General features: G+C 49.1%; 1 protein-coding gene across 2 annotated transcripts; it reads right to left on the bottom strand.

Annotated features, from left to right (window-relative positions):
• Window positions 1-3,379: 3,379 nt before the first annotated feature.
• Window positions 3,380-19,637, bottom strand: LOC127334027 (uncharacterized). Of its 2 annotated transcripts, XM_071826358.1 has the most exons (4): window positions 19,518-19,637; window positions 18,169-18,340; window positions 5,006-5,812; window positions 3,380-4,029 (listed from the first exon to the last, which is right to left on the bottom strand). In XM_071826358.1, exons 3-4 carry the CDS (start codon window positions 5,067-5,069, stop codon window positions 3,521-3,523), a joined length of 573 nt encoding a protein of 190 aa, XP_071682459.1. In that variant the 5' UTR covers window positions 5,070-5,812; window positions 18,169-18,340; window positions 19,518-19,637; the 3' UTR covers window positions 3,380-3,520. The 2 variants fall into 2 exon arrangements, 1 of the variants encoding a protein (XP_071682459.1); XR_007871821.2 differs by lacking the exons at window positions 3,380-4,029; window positions 5,006-5,812 and adding an exon at window positions 16,800-17,140.
• Window positions 19,638-19,647: the final 10 nt, after the last annotated feature.

The raw sequence follows: 19,647 nt of genomic DNA, 5'->3' as shown, positions 1-19,647 counted from the left end.
GATATCCTAAAGAGGTAATTTCAATAATTATAGCTGTATATCGGCAACTTTTGTTTTTTTCCCGATATCAAGTAATTCATAAATCTTTTATTCATTTTGTTTGCTAGGCAGGGTTTGGAAATGGTTCGCCAACAAGGCTCGGGGCGAGTGAAAAAGCGAGCTTGAACTTAAACATATACCGGTAAGTACTACTAGCTAGGCCCGCGCATCTCTTTGATTCTAGTTTCAATACTATTACCATCCTTGATTATTATTTTGATTGAACTCGGTTCTCGTAAAGTGTTTGACGCAACAAGGCGTGAATAATTTATGTGGATTCTAGGTTTGTGAGTTCATTCGCCAAACGACCCACAAAATGGGGAGAATTTTAGAACAACTTCAAGTACGTAAACAATATTCATAAATTTATTTTATCGCCATCGATCAACTGTGCTGTGTTTCATTCATATATATTGACCACCTTCTTTAAATTATTAGATCAAACGGTTGCGGGACGGTCTTCTAGCAACCGAGCATGTACGAGCAATTCAAGAAGAATTGGCGGGATTTTTACTTGACCAAGTCATAGATCCAAACAGAGAATACCATCAGCGCCAAATCGATTTTGGAATACTATGATCCATAGAAATTATATTGTACACATATATGCACGAAACAGTGTGTATCGTACCATTATATAATATGTTCAGCTAAGCACGATGTAAGAGGTCACTTCGATCTATATATTCATAACGATGTTTTTTGTAATATAATGATTTCCTATATGTGTGCATTAACGTGTTTCAAATGGGGCGTGGCGGCAGACTTTGCCGCGTCAGCGTTTTGGTGTGCTTCCCTGCTGCGGCAGAGTTTTGGTGCGCTTCCCCTATTGCGGCAGAGTCTGCCGCGAAAGGGAAGCGCACCAAAACGTTGTCGCGGTAGAAACATTTAGCACCGCTTCGTAACACAACCACAACCGATGTTAAGGGGGGAGCTTTAGCACCGGATGCTTTGCACCGGTTGGGCAACCAGTGCTAAAGCCCCTTACAAACCGGTGCTATAGCCCAGTTTTTCACTAGTGCCTTCAGCTCCTCCTCCGACGAAGGCGGTGGCGACGACGCGGATAACCTCAACTTCAGCGCCTTCGACGCACCCTGCTAGTTTTTTTTTTAGTTTTTGGTTTAATTTTGAGTCACTTTTGTATAAAACTAGTCTAAATTGTATGAATTTCATTTTTTAAAATGTTTTTAATTTGAATTTTTTGGGGGCTGCCGTATGGGGGGTGCCGGTGTGGGAATACCATCCCCAAATGAAGGATGTTGTGTCAACGCCCCCATTCGGCAGTGCCGGCGCCTCTGTCGGCGCCTATTTGGGAAGTGGTTAGCAACGACGTGCACCCAAAGATCCAGACCGGATACTACATCGTCTTTAGATAAAATAGTCTTTTTTTAGGCAAACATTTTCCATAAACGTAAAAGCTAGTATTATGGGGCAATCGTGCATGGTATAAATCAGCGCATACATATAGTTATACTCTGAAAGAGTTTAATACAACCACACAGACAGACCAGAAACGTAAATAAGAACAACCACGTACTCCATAGTAGAGTATAATGATTTACATGGGCATGGTAGTAGTACTCCAGCCTAGATTGAACCTGACATATGATATAGCATGGCATGGTATGATCATGGTCGTGGGTTAAAGCATAGGCCAGTTATTCACTCCAGCAGGCAATACAAGTCACGACTATAGTATATTAGCTGGCGCTGTCCGGCGCCGAACCTCCCGTGCTCTTGTGCTCAGCCCAGCGATTCCTGCTGGACGCCTGCTTTGACATTATTTTCTGCCAGTGGCGGTTTTGGTTCTGCATTTGGGTCGAGCTGTGGGCCTGGCAGTGGCTGTGGGTTTGAGTTTGGGTCCGGCTGTGGGCCAGGCAAAGGGTGAGGCTTTGGGTCAGGTAGCGGCCCTGGCTGGGGCTTTGGCTCAGGTTCCGGCTTTGGGTTTGGGTCAGGTTGTGGTCCTGGCAAAGGTTTTGGGTTTGGGTCAGGCTGTGGCTCAGGTTCCGGCTTTGGGTTTGGGTCAGGTTGTGGACCTGGCAAAGGTTTTGGGTTTGGGTCAGGCTTCGGTCCTGGTAATGGTTGTGGGTTTGGGTTCGGCTGAGGGTCTTTTGGGATCGGCCTGGGCCTAGGACGGCCGGGCCTGTCCGGAAGATATCTGTCCGGAAGATCGTCAAGCACCCTTCCTGCAGCGACAGCAAACGCCGGCAGAAGGAGTAGTGCGAGTGCAACTAGCAGGAGAACATGAGGAGAGGACTGGCGCTGGCTCATCGTCATTGCTAAGCTTGTGTTGCTGCGTAGTACTTGCAAGTGTTTGCGTCTCGACATCCCTATTTATAGGCGGAGTCGGCCAATCAACACTGCAGATCAAAGCATGTTGCCTCATATTACTTTTTACTTGCCATTGATCTTATCTTGTGGTATCCATGCGTGCCGATCATCCGCAAACTGCAGCAAAGCAAAAGTCACTTTGAAAAGTTAAGAGGAGTAGTTTCCTTCCTAATGGTTGTCGCAGTATTCAGTACTTCTTAGGAGCCAAATGACAGGAAGATACATAAAATCGCCAAGCTGTTAAACTTACTTTAGTTACTACGAATCTTCTCTCCTAGTTAACTATATCTTCTTCTCTTTTCTTTTTTGCATTCTTGCATCTAGCTTGGCTGTAACTTGGCTTTACCTAACAAACCAATTAATTATAATCGCATGTATGTATGAAAAAAAAAACATACAGCTAGAGTGTAGTTTCTTTTGTACCAAAGACGATACATTGGGTGAGTGGGGCGCCGCTTTAATTAGTGTCTACTGCACGCGCGTGAAGATATTTCTTGCTGGTGGGAGCAACGCGGGCTGTACGTGCGGTGAACCAGAGATCAGTAGCTAAGCTAGCTAGTGCATGGCGCATAGAGCTATGGAGAATAATATAAAGGAGCTAACTTTGTGTCTATCATCGTACGCACGCATTGTGGACGGTTTACCTTTTTTTATGTTTCCATTTATTGGACAAGACAGGAGATGCTCCGAGTTTGATCGCTGTCATCAAATCGTCGGAGCCTAATAAACCCAAGGGAACATTACAGTATTGTGCAAAGCATGTCTTGTAAATGGAATGAACATAGTGCAAGCATTTCATTTCGGTATATCTGTGCTCTAATTGTTTCAAATTTAACTCTAGACCTGAGTTTTCGATCGATTACTCAAATGTCTATTTACTCAATTTTTGGAGTCACGTTATATTCTGAATCATAGCTACAGAGTTCTTTTCGCAGTCAGGGATTTACTGAATTCATTAGGCAAGGATCACAACAGGAGTACACTCTGAAAGAAAACAAAACGAACAAGCTAACTCAAACAGTTTACTTTTTACTGTGCAACACCATCACATATTCTGTTTATAGTCATCCCACTACTTCACTTCCAAAAAGAAAAAAAGGGAAATTCATCCTGTTTCTGATTCAAGTCCCGCCTGAAACTTATGATTCCACTATGCACAAGGATAAGCCCAATGGACTCGCAGTTTACAGTCACCAAAGGCATAGCAATTGAGCATCTCAATGGTTTCCTCTGCATGGGTACGGTGCTGGAATATCATATAACCAAACCCGCTACACGTCCCAGTGCCATCGAAGGCTACATACCAATTCCGCAGCGGTCCAAATTGGAGAAAAAGACCAGCGAGTTGCTCTGGGCAGCATTGCTTCGGCAAGTTATTCACACACACAAAACATCGCAGGAACCCAAGACGCCTTAAGGTTACTTCATCGAGTATGGGGGCTTCTTCAGGTCTGCCAAAGCAGCGAATATCTGTAGTTTCATTTTGCCACAAAAGAAGCCGGGCTTTGCAAGGGGCGTATGAAGCAGGATGTAGATAGTTATAAGGGCACGTCAGCTCCACATGCTCTTGCTCCTCATCTCCGCAGATGCAGCAAAATATAGGATCTGGATCCCTCCAAAAATCTCTGATGGCACCAGTTTCCAGATTTGTTTCATTTCCTGAAAGGAAAAACAGGCAGCAGATATATATGTTAGTTAGCTGGTCATGGTTGAAAATCATTTGAACTTGTCACACAAAATAAGTACGGGAAAATCAGCCATGAACTACTTCCCCGAAGGTTATCCATTTTATACACATTAGTGTGACAACAACTTCCTGTCAACCATAAGATACCATACTATGTTACATGAGGATCCCTGGTGTAAAGTAACATGTTTATAATATAACATATTCTTCAATTCATTTTTCTATGAAGAAAAAAAGGATACATGTGTCATAAATATTCAAACGCTTAGCTAAAAAGAAACTAAATGAATTAAAGTACGCTCGAGATTTAAATGTTCACAGTGCAAGGAAAAACATGTTCACAGGATGTGTAGAGAACTAGCTGAGACACTACATGAACCAGGTTAGCTTGCACTGATCCCAAATTTCTATCTCGCTTTGCAATTTTTGATTGAGAATTTAGATAGAGTTGTGCAGAAATACTGGTAGGTGAAATTGTGGCCACTCTGAAGGCTCAAAGTCTGATGATGAGCAGCCGCTTTGGGCCTTTCATGTTTCATCCATCGATTCACCAAATCAGAAGCTGCCATTGGATAAGCCCATGAACAACTAGCAAATCAACTAAAAACTTGCACAGCAGTTGAGTTCAAAGCAACTAGGAATGCGCTACTTCGATACATGACCAACTGTGCAATCTACCTAAGGAATAAAATATATCATATATTCACCTGCAGTTTCATTTTTATTATACCTAAACAGCAGTACTTCCTAAAAAGTTCAAATTGCAGTTCTATCAACATTGCTCTTATTTTACAATGAAAAGCATTACCAACTTCAACTCTTACAGTAAAAAGTTAACATTTGACTACGATTGTCAATGCAAGTTAGCGTAATATATATGTTATTGCAGAAATCAGTTCAAGAAAACAAGAATTTGACACCCAAAGATGAAGAACGTCGGTGACATACGTCCCTCCCCTGGTTCATTGTTCGCCACTGTGCTAATAAAAAAATGACCCTTCTGCTCTTCCATACTATTTCTTCGCCGAGTCTTACAGTAGACGGAGAATCTCCGAGTCTTGGGAAAGAGAAAACTAGCAGCTCGCTGTTTTCCGTCCCCTGAAAAATACAGTGCAAGGTCAGGAACCGATTGAATGAAAGTTCAACCGAGCGGCTCATTCAACACAACTCGGAGCAGAGGCTGCTTTTTGAAAATCCTCTTTGTCATCGTCTCGGTGGTAGGCACAATCTGGTGTTTCTCCCTCAGTCTACAGGCAGGGGTCATACTAATGAATGGAAAAATCTTGCTTCCACTAGGCACAAGAGGATAAGCCCAGTCAACTCGCAGTTTATTGTCGCCTACAAGATAGCCGTTGAGCCTGTCAATTGCCTTCTCTCCATCCCCACGTTCCTTGAAGATCACAACGCCATATGCCATGCACACTCCAGGACTCACCATTGGGACGTCGCACATCAGTAGCGGTCCGTACGGTTTGAAGAGCTCCAAAAGGTCCAATGTACAGAAGCTTGGTGGCATGTTATTCACACGTATGACACGCCGCAAAAAAATTCCACAATCCATGGAAGTCATCATGTGTTGTCCAGGGAGACAGTCTCCTTTGCAAGTATCTTGATCATACAACCCATAAATGTAGTTGTAAGGGCAAAACTGCTCAGGATGATCGTCCTGTCCACATACGTAGCAGATGTCTGAATCTGGGGCCCTCCAATAGTCCATAAGCTTAAATGAAATCATGCCAATTTTCAACTTTGGTGCTGTAGTCAAAGTGAACAAATATAATACCTAAATTTTGTTAGACAATCAGGATTCCATAAATTGTAAATGTAAAAAATAATTAGCAATTGCTCAGGGGCAAAAAATAGTCGAGAGACTAGAAATATACCAGCAATAGCCAGAGAGACAAAAAATAAATTAACGATGGTTGAGGGACGAAAAGTATACTCTTTCCTTTCTTCTATGTTCAGAAAGGAAGGTACAATCAGCCTCTCGTGTTCTACCTCTCGATCTCAGCCTACAGACTACAGTTACGCAGATTTGATGTAGCCTTTCTTCTACCTCTCGATCTCACTCAAGAACACAACACAGAGGACAGAGACAAGGGTTTTATGCTGCGAACGACTTAGCAGCTTTTCTGTTTCGTTCTCCTTTCATTCAATCAACGGACTGATCGTGCTAGTCACACGACGCCCACAACGGACGTGCCATCCCACGTCCAGGCGATCGAGTCTTGCGCAAGGATCAAGTCAATGCAAACTATCCTATCTGTAGCTAGAAAATAGCTGAAACTAACTGAACCTCTAACTGAATCTACTGACAGTAAACTAACCTGACGCTACTGCATCTTATTCAGAGAAGAAGAACTAGATTAACCAACAATCTCCTCCTAATCTAGGTTTCTTTCACCTTGACCATGCCGATGTGCTGGCGCAGTCCTGGAATCGCACTCGCCCAAGCGCCTTGGTCATGATGTCAGAGTTGTCCGTCGGTGCGAACGAACTGAATGTTGATGTCGCCGTTCTCCACACACTGACGGATGAAATGGTAGCGGATTTGGATGTGTTTGCTTCGGTCGTGGAAGACCGGGTTCCTGGCCAGCGTGATTGCTGAATTGTTGTCGACGCGCAGCTCGGTGATGCCGCCGTCGCGCCCAAGCAGCTCTCCCAGCAGCCGCTTGAGCCAGATGCCTTGGCACGCCGCTCCAGTGGCAGCGATGTACTCCGCCTCGCAGGTGGAGAGCACGATGATCTTCTGCTTCGTTGCTTGCCAGTAGATGGGACAGCTGCCATAGTAGAACAGCATCCCACTGCTCTTGCGATCGTCGATGTCCCCTGCCCAATCTGCGTCACTGTAGCCGATGAGACGAGCCTCCTCATCTTGGCGTATGTAGACGCAGCCAAGCTTCCTGGTTCCGGCGATGTAGCGGAGCAGATGCTTCACCGCTCTCCAATGCTCGCTGGTGGGAGCCTCCATGAACTTGCTCAAGTATCTCACCGCGAAGCAAATGTCGGGGCGCGTGTGTACTAGGTAGCGCAGCCCGTCGACAGTGCTGCGGTACAGGGTGGGATCCACTGCCTTCCCGTTCCCCTTCTTGCTCAGCTTCAAGCGTGCCCCCATTGGTGTGGCAGTAGGGTTGCAGTCACCCATCGACATTCTGTCGAGCAGCTTGTCGGCGTACGCGGCTTGGCTGAGCTGGATGCGGCTGGGCTCCTGGCTCACCTCGATGCCGTGGTAGTAGGAGAGCAGCCCAAGATCGCTCATCTTGAAGAGATTCGTCATCTCCTTCTTGAAGACGCCGATCGCCCCCGCGGTGGTGCCGGTGACGATGAGGTCATCAACGTACACCCCGAGAAGCAACCGCTCCCCATCCTTCTCCCGTGTGTAGACGGCGTGCTCCGACGGGCACTTGATGAAGCCAAGTGCGACGAGGCTCTGGTCCAGCTTCGCGTTCCATGCCCGCGGTGCTTGCCAGAGCCCGTACAGCGCCTTGTTCAGGCGCAGCACCTTCCCCTCCGATCCGTGCTTGACGAATCTGGGAGGTTGTGTCACGTACACTTCCTCCTTGATCTCGCTGTTGAGGAAGGCCGACTTTACGTCGAGGTGGTGGACCTCCCACCTCTGCTACGCAGCGACGGGGAGGAGGAGACGCACGGAGTCGAGGCGGGCGACTGGAGCGAAGACTTTTCGTCGAAGTCAACTCCCTCCTTTTGTATGTATCCCTTGGCTACGATCCGGGCCTTGTACTTGATGATGTGGCCCCTTTCGTTCTTCTTGGCCTTGTACACCCACTTCAGCCCAATGGGCTTGTGGCCTGGCGGGAGATCAACAAGAGACCAAGTCTCGTTTTCCTCCACAGCGGCCAGCTCCTCCGCCATTGCTCTGCTCCAGCTCGCCTCCTTCAAGGCCTCTCCCACGCTCGACGGCTCTTCAGACGTGGTGAGGAGCAGCCACTCTGCGAGTCCAGGAGCTGCGAGACTTGGACCCAGCAAGTCAGACACGCGGCGGTACCTGTGCAGCTCGCCACCGTCGTTGGCGTCAACTTGCACGGGATCAGGTGCCACTGGAGGTGTGGCAAACTCGATGGAGCGCTCCTCCGTCGCCAGAGGTGGAGAAGGTGTGCGAGGCAACGTCGTCCCTCCCTGCTCTGAGGTATCCCAGTTCGCCTCCTCCTCCGATTCACGAGCTGGCGCTGGCGGTGAGTGTGCAGCTGAAGTGTTCGACGTTGTGCCCACCGTGTATTCGACCACGAAGTCCTAGGATGGACTCGTGCCACCGTCTTTCTCCTCCCAGTCCCAGCTTGCCATCTCGTCGAAGACGGCGTCACGCGTGACGTGGACGTGGCAAGTCGCTGGGTCGTAGACACGGTATGCCTTTGACCCAGGCTCGTAGCCGATGAAGATCATCGGCGTGCTCCGGTCGTCGAGCTTGCGGAGGAAGGGGCGTCCGGTCTTGACGTGCGCGATGCATCCGAAGACACGGAAGTGCTCGATGCAGAGCTTCCTGCCATGCCAGGCCTCGTATGGCGTCCTGCCGTCGATGGAGCGGGTGAAGGTCCGGTTCAGCACGTACACCGCCGTCGTGACAAAAGAAGCTGGGCAGTTTCTTGGCCTTCATCATGGACCTGGCCATGCCCACCACCGTCTGGTTGCGGCGCTCAACCACGCCGTTTTGCTGCGGTGAGTATGGCGCCGTCAAGTGGCGCTTGACGCCGGTGTCGGCGAAGTGGGTGGCGAGTTCATTTGAGGTGAACTCCCCGCCGCGGTCGGTGCGCAGCGTGCGCAGTGTGCACCGTCCCTCCGTCTGCGCCTCGGCTTGGAAACGCTTGAGAGCGTCACCGGCCTCATCCTTCGTCGTCAACAGCACGAGCCACATGAAGCGGCTGTAGTCGTCAACAAGCAGCAGGAAGTACCTGCGTCCTCCAGGTGTTGGTGGCGCGACGGCGCCACACAGGTCGGCGTGCACCAGCTCGAGCGGTTGCTCCGCCCTGTACTTGGCCTGCTATGGGAACGGCGTGCGCCGCTGCTTGCCAACGAGGAAGGCCTCGCAGAGTTCGCCGGTGGGCTCGACTAGTGGCGTGCCGCGCACCATGCCCAGCGCCTACAGATGGACGTTCCCGAACCGTGCGTGCAAGCGCCATGCCACCGTGTCGAGACACATTGCCAGACACACTGGCCTGGCCGGCTGCATCGTCAGTTGGTAGAGACGATTCGGGGAGCGTCTCACCTGGACCAGCAGCTGATCGCGACGGTCACGGATCGTCAGGATGCCGTGCCTGATGTGGATGTCGTAGTCGTGTTCGTCGAGCTGCCCAAGGCTCACGACGTTGCTCTTCAGCCTGGGGATGAAGTACACGTCGGTGAACGCACGGAGGCGGCCGCTGCTGATGCTCAACGCGATGTCGCCCTTGCCCTTGATCTACACCACCGATCCGTCGCCGAAGCGCACGTTGCCGGTGACAGATTCGTCGAGGGTGGTGAACGCGGAGCGATTGCCAGTGATGTGGTTCGACGCGCCCGTATCGAGGTACCACATGGCGTCCATGGGCCAGTCCGCACGCCCCGGCACCATCTTGGCTTTCTCCTCGTTCAGGAGAACGAGGGCACGCGCTGGCTCGACGTCCCCAGCGGCTGGTGCAGGTGCGCTTGGGCCTGCCACGACGGGCGCAGCGTCGAGCACAATCTCGGCGAGGAGCATCGCTAGATCGGCGTCACCTTCTTCTGGACAAGGTGAGCCTACGCCTCCTCGTCCCTCTTCTTCTTGCGGCATTCGCGGGCCCAATGCCCCTTTTTGCCACAGTAGCGGCACTTGTCGTCCTTGGACGGGCCACTGCCGCCGCCGCGCACGGCGTCCTTGCCGCGGCTGCTCGGGCGGTTCTTGTTATGCCTGCCACCGGAGCCGCATCCTTCTGATCCATGCTGGCGGCTGGCAGCGCGCGCCACTCCTCCTCCGTGAGGGGCAAGTGACCGCCAGCGTCCTGTTCTGGCTCGCCACGTCCCTCGGACGCCGCCAGGAGCCCGCTCAGCTCCTCAATTGAGAGCTCCTTTAGGTCAAGTAAAGTTTCGATCGAGCAGGCCATCTGGGCGTACCTTTTGGGGACGACACGCAGGATCTTCGACACGCCGTCGAGCTCAGAGGTGGTGTCACCCAGGGGCTGCAGCTCGGTGACGAGGCTAGAGACGCGGATGGAGAAGTCCTCGGCGTTCTCCCCGCTCTTGAACGCCAGATTGTCGAAGTCCTTGCGGAGCTTCTGGTGACGCGCCTCGGGGACGCGATTGACGCCAACACACATCGTTTTGATCGTGTCCTAGGCGATCTTGGCATTGTCCTTGGCGGCGAGGAGCTGGACCATCTCCGGTGGCACGGAGGAGAGGATGGCGCCCAGCGCCTGCCACTCCATACGCCCAGGTGCGTCGTCCTCCTCGACAGCCTCCCAGAGCCCGGCGGCTTGGAGCTTGACGCGCATCAGGATCGCCCACTCGGTGTAGTTGGACTTGGTGAGTGTGGGCCAGGACGTGGAACTGCCGCCACCGCCCTCCCGCACGATCGTCTCCCGCACGACCACCTCGCCGCCGCCTCTCCTTGCCAAGCTCCGTCTGCGGCTCACCGAGCGCACGCGACGCGGGCTTCTGGATCCAGTGTTGTGCTCTGATACCACTTGTAGCCTTTCTTCTACCTCTCGATCTCACTCAAGAACACAGAGGTCAGAGACAAGGGTTTTGCGCTACGAACGACTTAGCAGCTTTTCTATTTCGTTCTCCTTTTATTCAATCAACGGACTGATCGTGCTAGTCACACGACGCCCACAACGGACGTGCCATCCCACTTCCAGGCGATCGAGTCTTGCGCAAGGATCAAGTCAATGCAAACTATCCTATCTGTAGCTAGAAAATAGCTGAAACTAACTGAACCTCTAACTGAATCTACTGACAGTAAACTAACCTGGCGCTACTGCATCTTATTCAGATAAGAAGAACTAGATTAACCAACATTTGACGCTCCAGAGCGCCGTAAAGCCGTACAGCTGCAAATTTTTCGCGTGGCTAGTGCCAAAGAATCGGCGCTGCATGGCTTCCTGCAAGATGCAGCCTGCCCTCTTTGCGATGAGGAGCCAGAGACTATCCAGCACTTTCTTCTTGGATGTTTGCTGGCTTGAAATGTATGGGCGTGGGCTCTGGGAAGTGAGGGAAGGCGGATTGGGCACCGGCAAAGGATACATATTTGGTGGAGTGGTGGACGTCCAGATCCTGCCCTAGGCGCTTCAGCGAGATCTTTGGACCACCATCATCCTCATGTTCTTGTGTCGCCAGAGGAATGATGTGCTCTTCAATGGGGCCAGCCCGACAGCTGGCGAGGTGAAGACCCGGATCAAGTAGGAATTCCAACGGTGGAAATTAGCTAGGCTTTTCCGTTCTAGTGAGTTTGGCTTTCCGGAGCTGGTGCCGTTGTGGTGGCATGTAGGAGAGTAGGCTTTTGGCGGGGGGCTGTCACCCCTTGTTGACAGCGGAACTTGCTGTGTCAACGGCGTTGTAAAGGCCCCTTGGCTCCTTTCTTCTATATGATTAATACACCTCCTAGGGTGTATTCTCAAAAAAAAAAAAATCAGCCTCTAATAAAAAAAGAGTGGTGCAATAAAAGCATTAAGGGCTGAAAGAGATATGGTGAATACAGAAAGTTGAATCAACGAAGTTTTCGGAATAACTCAACAAAAAAGATGTCAATTTTGAGGCATTGGTTACATAAAATACACACACTAATGAACAACTAAAGGAAAATAAAAACATATCAATACTTGGCAGGGCTATTTTAGGCTACCGGAACTAGATCTTTCTTCCTATATATTCAAATTTTGTCCTTGGTCTTCCAGCTAATGAAGGCCATACCAAATATTTTGATCTCAACCTTGTAGCAACCCATAAGTTATTTGGTTTGGCTCTATCGGGAATATACTATTATGGTAGATTTGGTTTGGTCAGGTGAATCAAGTAGATTTGGTAGCGGTCAACATATTTTTTTGGTAATGTCGTCATCGATCAAATTGCTACTCTACCAATCTACATTTTGGGCCTATTTTAGGCTTTCGAGTTCCGTGTTGCTTAAGAATTGTTTATCTCGAACACAAAAGCTTCATGCTCATCGGATTGCAAGCATTAGGGATAACTAAATTGGATGTGTTTAGCTTCATCTGCTTTTAGGTCACAAGGGCTAATTATTGTGTTATGTGATCAAGTAAGGACGTGACTGGGCAGAGCAATGAAGAAGATATCAATTGGTGGATAGGAACAACCATAAGGGGTTTGGTTGATTTAACCTTTGCTTAACTTCAAAAAGACTAGCAATGAGAGCAGTGGCGGAGCTACAACGAATAGCTTGGCAGGCCAGACTAAAAACAACACTTTTTGAGCTACACAGATTTTTTTGTTGACTATAACTAAGAATATAGACATATTTTACTGAAGAAATCATGTTATTGAACTGGTAACTAAGAATTGAGGAAAGAAAGAGATTACACGTGCTAGACTAGGAAAATTACAAGACACTTCAAAACTGACTAGCAAAACTCACGCTTGAGGAATTGGACGAGGTCCTCCTGAGCATGAAGCCGGACTCGGCACCGGGGCCGGATGGTCTGCCGGTCCTTTTCTTCAAGAGATTCTGGGGAGTCTTGCGAGGACATATTCTCACGCTCCTGAACGACTTTGTCCTTGGTAGGGTGGATGTGGCGCGACTCAATTTTGGGATTATTACGCTGATCCCCAAGGTCAAGGGCGCGGATACTATCAAGCAGTTTAGGCCCATAGCTCTTATTAATGTCATTTTCAAGTTTGTGGCCAAGGCTTTCGCTATTCGTGCTTGCTCATAGGACGATCGACCGTAGTCAAACTGCGTTTATCCGTGGGAGATGTCTACATGAGGGGGTGCTTGCTTTGCATGAGATCATGCACGAGCTACGAGTGAAGAGGCTTGGGGGCCTCCTCCTCAAGCTCGATTTTGAGAAGGCCTATGACAGAGTCAATTGGGACTTTCTCCAGGAAGTTTTGCTGAGAAAGGGTTTCTCGGCCATGGTGGTACATCGCTTGATGCAGTTGGTCAGGGGTGGCCAAACGGCCATCAATGTTAACGGAGAGGTGGGACCCTTCTTCCGGAACGCTCGGGGTGTGCGTCAGGGTGACCCATTATCCCCGATCCTCTTTGATTTCCTTGTTGATGCGTTAGCAGCCATGCTGGCTAGGGCTAACTCGGCAGGTCACATCAAAGGGGTGGTGTCACACTTGATCCCCGGGGGGGTCACCCACCTGCAGTACGCCGACGATACCATGATTCTGATCGAGCCTACGGATCTTGGCATTGCCAACCTCAAATTCCTCCTTTTATGCTTCGAGAACATGTCGGGTCTGAAGATTAACTTTGACAAGAGCGAAGTACTGGTGACAGGGGTCCCAGATGAGGAGAAGCGTAGGCTGGCTAACCTTCTAAACTGCAAGCTGGGAACCTACCCTTTGCGGTACCTTGGGCTCCCGGTGAGCGGTGGTCCGCTTAGGGTGGCGGACTGGGAGTTCCTCCCGGAAAAGGTGGGACATCGGGTTGATCCCTGGCAGGGCCTCTTTCTGGCCTCTGCGGGTAGGCTGGAGCTCACTAACTCATGTCTCTCGAGCCTACCAATGTTCGCTATGGGGGTCTATCTCCTGCATGACTCGACCCACTATGCGATGGATAGGTCTCGGTCTCGATTCTTTTGGGAAGGAGTCGGGAACTCTAGGAAGTACCACATGGTCGATTGGGCGATGGTATGTAAACCTAGGGAGGTGGGGGGTTTGGGGATCCTCAACACCAAACTCATGAACATTGCGCTGATGCTGCGGTGGATCTGGAAGATCTACCAGAACGAGGAGGGCCTGTGGGCGGACCTCCTTCGGGCCAAATATCTTGGCAACCATGACTTCTTCTCCAAAGAGGTGCCGGTGAGGGGATCACAATTCTGGAATGCCATCCAGAAAATTAAATGGCACTTCAAGCTTGGGGCGAAGCATTCTGTTCACAATGGGAAGTGGACATATTTCTGGAAAGATTGGTGGGTGGGGCCGGGGCCCCTTCGCGCCCGGTTTCCGCGCCTGTTCAGCTGTTGTACCCACCCAGATGTTACGGTGCATGCGACCAGGGTGTTAGAGGGGACTCCTGGCGAGTGGCGCATCCATTTCCGCCGCCAGTTTAGTCTTGCGGAAGCCGTGGAATGGGACAACCTGTGCAGGGAAGTACAGGCGCTGCCGGTGGACGAGCAGAATGACAAGGTGTCCTGGGCTCTCGAGAGCTCGGGGATCTTCTCGACGAGGTCCGTGTACCATGGCCTCTTGCAGGGGGCGGCGGTCACACATTTCAAGGAGGTCTGGCGGACTAGGGTTCCCCCTAAGATCAAGATTTTCATGTGGCAGTTGATCAGAGGGAAGCTCCCGTCTTGCGAGCAGGTGGCCAAGAGGATGGGACCCTCCGATGGCCACTGTGCGTTGTGTGGAGAAATTGAGGACTGTAATCATATCTTCTTTACTTGCCACATGGCGAGATTCATGTGGGCTGGAGTTAGGGAACTCCTGCATTGCGACTGGAACCCGGCAGGGGCTGGGGATTTCATCGCGCTTGCGCAGGGTCTGGCAGGCCCCCTTCGTAGACTAGTTTGGTTCACCTTTGCGACCCTTTGCTGGTCGCTCTGGAACATTAGGAATAAACTAACTATCGAAGGGAAGTTGATCGGTAACCCGGCTGACGCTTTCTATCATATGCTTATCCACATGCAGTCATGGAGGGTTCTGGTCAGACGGAGGGACAGGGAGCTGCTGGACGTGGCGTGGGACGAGCTCAGGAGGCTACATGCGAGGACTAGAGCTGCAGTTTAGCCACCTTTCAACCCGCTTCAGGGCTTTGTACCGTATCTGTTGTTCTAGGATCGTCTCTTGTGGTGTCGGCTAGGGGCCGTGCTCTCCTGGTTTCGGACTTGGTTGTGGTTGTGTGGTTTCATGTTGCGTTCTTGTATCCTGACTTTGTATGGTGTTGGTAGCTTTATCTATAAAGCTGGGCCAAGAGGCCTTCTATTTAAAAAACCAGCGACATTTTTTCTTAGAAAAAGAAATCGACGATGCAGTTAAAAGAGTGCACTGTGTCTTCTTGGGCTTTCTTGTCAGCTCAGTACGCTCGTTGGTGGCTTGCTCCGAACCACTGCGATGATATGCTGGTCTCCTTGGTGCTTGCTGGTTCGCTGCTTTGGTTGCGCTAGTGGATTGGGCCATCGATACAGAGCTGTAGATGTTTTAGGAAAATCATGGGCGGGCCGTGGCCCAGGTTGGCCCTAACATAGCTCCGCCAGTGAATGGAAGAGACCCAGATCTAGGGTTTTCCCTGCAGTAATCAACTCACTCACTATTCCCTCACATCTAACTCCCGTGTGGCCACGCCAAGCCACACCGTCGTGCTCCCCGCCGTCCCCTCGAGGCTCCCTCCTACAGCCAACCCCTCCTCTCGCCGCCGCAGCGGCGCCTACTCTAGCGGCAGTTCTGCGGGACGGCAGATACCTTGTGTAGTGCATCATGCAGCGACTGCGGGTCCATGACCGCTTCGAGCAGCCGCTCCTGTAGGCTCTTGTCAGGCCGACTCCGGCGGCAGTACACGATGGCATGCCTAGACATATTGATGGACCGCAGTGCGAGGACACAGCGGCCCCGAACATGGAGGTGGCGTCCCCCTCTCCGGAGGTGGCGTCCCCCTCTCCAGAGGTCGACCGGTTGGGGCCCGGTTGTGGCGGATCTAGGGATCCCACGCCGTGTCCTGGTGTGGCAAGCTGGCGATCCAAACCGTTGTGGGTTTGGGGAGGAGCAACTACCAGTGAAAACCAAGCTTCGACTTCAGTCATGGTGGGGGATGGCTACGTACATGCGCCCTTACAATGTTGAAGGCATTGTTGTTGCACTCATCGTCTCTGCGCCTGGGATGCTCCGGAGGAAACCCTAGATCTGAGTCTCCTAGATTGGAAGATGGTGGCGCTATCAGTGTCATTCTACCTCCCGAGGGCATTGATGGAGTGGTCAAGAGGTGGAGCGGCGTTACATCTAACGCATCGATGGTGGCAGGTCTCGGCGCCATGGCGCAGCAGGGTCTCAGCGATGAATGTGTGATGATGGACACGCGCAGGGTAGTGGCGCTATCTGGCATCAACGACGGTAGGCCTAACAAGGTCAATGAGTTGATCTCTTCTGAAGATGGCTCGGTGGAAGACCGTGGTGGTGGGCTTTTGGAGCATGCGCATATTGTGCGCACTGAGGGTCTGCTCGATTGGTTTGTCCTCCCGGCTCGCGGTTGGGTGGCTTGGTGTGGCCTCCAGATTTAGATGGTGTGCGTAGGTGTGAGGTCTGGGAAAACGGCCCTCATCATGGCCACCCATCATCAAGCTCGTAGGTGCAGCGAAGGTTACTTTGGGTGGATCCACGTAGGCGTTTCAACCTCCTTATAAAAAGAAAAAAAAATCATAGTTTCCAATCGATAAGACACAATTACATAACTTGAAATGCAAAAGAAAATAAAGGCACTAAACAACATACTAATCTTTTTGAAGGATTTGAAACTGAACCATGATGGAAATTCCAAAATTCTGAAAGTGTCTTCATAGTAAATAACTGGGAAATCGGAGACATAACTCATCTCTCAGAATAATTTATCTGATAAATATTCAAGATGAATTTCAGATTTTTAACTGTTATTTCACACTAAATCGACCATTGCACTTAGTAAATTTCGTTTACACAGCTACAATTAGTTTAGTACTCCCTCCGGTTCAAAATAATTGCCCAAATATGGATGTATCTACACACTAAAACATGTCTAGATACATCCATTTTTGGGAAATTATTTTGAACTGGAGGAATTACTATATCATATCATTATATTTCTTGCGAACCTACGAACATAACCACATAAACTAATCTAGCATTAGTATGTTTTCATAAATACAAGAAAGTCAGTGCTTATATACGGTTATACGGCATGCTGATCTTGATTCTTTAGGTCGTTTGACAGGCCAACGATTTTTGGGTCATGCAACTTACCTGAAATAAGCACCAACAGAACGGCATGTCACTTTCCTAACATTTCATTTATGTGAACCAGTATACTGCAGTTGCATCTACTAAACTGAACATCTTCTTCAGTTGAGAAAGGTTAACAGTGAAATAATAAACCAAGTGGGTTACATACAGCCTTACAGACTATTACATGAGCTTCTTATGGGGCCGACCACAGTATCACACCCTTCCGCCACAAAGCTTTGTCAGTAAGGAATGTGTGTGGACAAAGTTTTATATACTGTAGTATATAAATTAACAAAAAGGAAAAAGGATGATACATCGTGCTACTAAATGCTATTGTGTGTCATTGTAACAGGAACATTGCACAATTGCTCAAATCAACGAAACTTACTTTGACTCTAACAAGGTACCATGGACATACGCAAGTCACTCGTTAATGTATACACACAGCTAAACAATTTGAAATGCATACAATTCTAAGAGCATGCATTTGGGCAAACTCTGTAACATGTATGTGAATATCATATTATAACAGTATTTGGTTCCTTGGCCCATCTGATGCTTCTAAAACTCATTGAGGCTTAACTTACTGGCCTAAAAAGGCTTCTTTTGCTCTCTTCAGATTAGCTAGGGGCTTCCATATTTAGGCTTATTATCATCAAAGTATAAAAATCATAATTGGCCCCAGCTTTGGAGTGTTTGCCCATAAGCTGAAGCTCAAGCGATATTAAGGCTCAGACTGGTGCATTAAGGACCTCAACAAAAATTATCATGTATCCATCAGATTAATTATCATGTGTCAGTATCAAATGAGCATTTACATACATTCTTGTTCCAATTCCTTAGATGTTGATGCCTTGTTAGTCCTTGTACATTTGCTGTGACGTTTGTGACCAACTGGCTGCTGTTTTGTTTTCCGCTTTCTAGACCCACAACAAAGAAGAAGCAATTTTGCTGGTTGGCAGTGCAGGGAAAAAAAGAACCTATGGAGCTACATGTATTTTGGAAGGAAAGTAAGCAATCATCAGCATATTCACAAAACCACGAACCTTCCACTGCAGGCCGCTTCAGCAGAACTTCATTGGGTTCCAAGACAGCTTCATTTGGGTCGATGACATCCCAGAAAAGAATGTCCATCATCCTCTTGCTAACATCATAGTCTCCTTTGTCCTCCACTTTCTCCTGCCTAATGAGCAGATCTGACTCCATTATTAAGGTAACCTGAAAATTAAAATCTCCAGATGTTATTATCATATAAGAAAATACCTCTATCCACAACAAATCGACTGGGTTGGGAAACACAAGAACAAAATTCTAAAAACCCAATGAAGTTGTGCATCGCCCATAGAAGAAACCAATAGAAGTGCGGATGGATCTTCACTCCATGCTAGTCCATTACAGCAGAGGTGGAGAAACGACTACGAGAAAATAGTACCTTCTAAGTTCTAAGTGGCGTGGCCTAAGGCAGTGCCACGTAGGTTGATAGTTATAAAACCTGGTTCCCGATCCGCAACATGGGCGGTGCAGAGAGCTGCCCGGTGATGCAGAGGCAGACTGCTGGTGAGATTGGGTGAAGTAATAGGGATGGCATTAGGAGCAAAGAGAGACAAGTGATCTTACAAGTGGACATCTTCGGGGGAAAATAAATTATTCTATTATGTTCTTCCACGGATTATGATCCACATTGGCGCCATGTCAGCACAAACCACCAGAGTTTTGGTCAAAGGCTCCACATCATCACAAAACTGCTGTGAGTGATGAAAGCTATCCGGATGAAATATATATTACACCAATAGTTGAAGAACGTTTTCTACGCTCCTGCCTTTTTCGTATATTGTGGAGTTATACAGGATTATACTAGTATACAGTACAGCTAGTGCTTATTCTTAGCACATTACTCTGTTTTCCTACAACAGCACTGTTCATGTTTTCCTACGACAGTAGATTATACACGTATCTTTTTAGTAGTATCATTTTATATTTGGCTATTATCATTTCTCGGTCAACATTCGGTTTTGTTCATGTGATCGTATTGACCTTATTTCATATGCTTTCTGAGATATACAAAATTAGATTAGAAACCTGCAACCCCATTGATGACCTGCCCCTGATGGCCATTCCGTGTGATACAACTATGGTTGTTAGATCAATGACCCCAGGCACTGACTAGCGCCTGGCTTAGCCCAGGGTGGTGATCCAGGAGGCAGGAGCAAGATCACATGATTTTTTTTATTGTTCCAGGTGGTGACACCAAAATTTCACGCGTCCCTTCTTTAATTTGACACGTAGTTAAGAACACTTATGTACTCCCTAAGAGAAGATCAGGCACTAGGCATTTCGAAGAACACAAGAGAAAAGTAAATTCTAGGGAATCAAGGTTGGGGAGGCGGCTACCTACCTTGTCTCAGACGTTGGCTGGGAGAGGCTCGCCGGTGGGGAAGGGCGGGGTTCGAGGCGGAAGGTGGAGGACGGTGAGGCAGGCAGGCGGCGGCGACGAGGGTTTCGGTGTAGGTTTGTCAAAAACTCGT

Source organism: Lolium perenne, chromosome 2 (assembly GCF_019359855.2).
Source record: "Lolium perenne isolate Kyuss_39 chromosome 2, Kyuss_2.0, whole genome shotgun sequence".
In the NCBI taxonomy this organism is placed as follows: Eukaryota; Viridiplantae; Streptophyta; class Magnoliopsida; order Poales; family Poaceae; genus Lolium; species Lolium perenne.
The sequence above is the reverse complement of the archived record's forward strand: the minus strand, read 5'-3'. Positions and strand labels throughout refer to the sequence as shown.

Coding starts and splice junctions, on each gene's coding strand:
- LOC127334027 (XM_071826358.1), bottom strand. CDS start 5,069: ATGGAAGAGCAGAAGGGTCATTTTTTTATTAGCACAGTGGCGAACAAT. Junction 4,030..5,005: donor CAATGAACCAGGGGAGGGAC/GTATGTCACCGA, acceptor TTTTCCTTTCAG/GAAATGAAACAAATCTGGAA.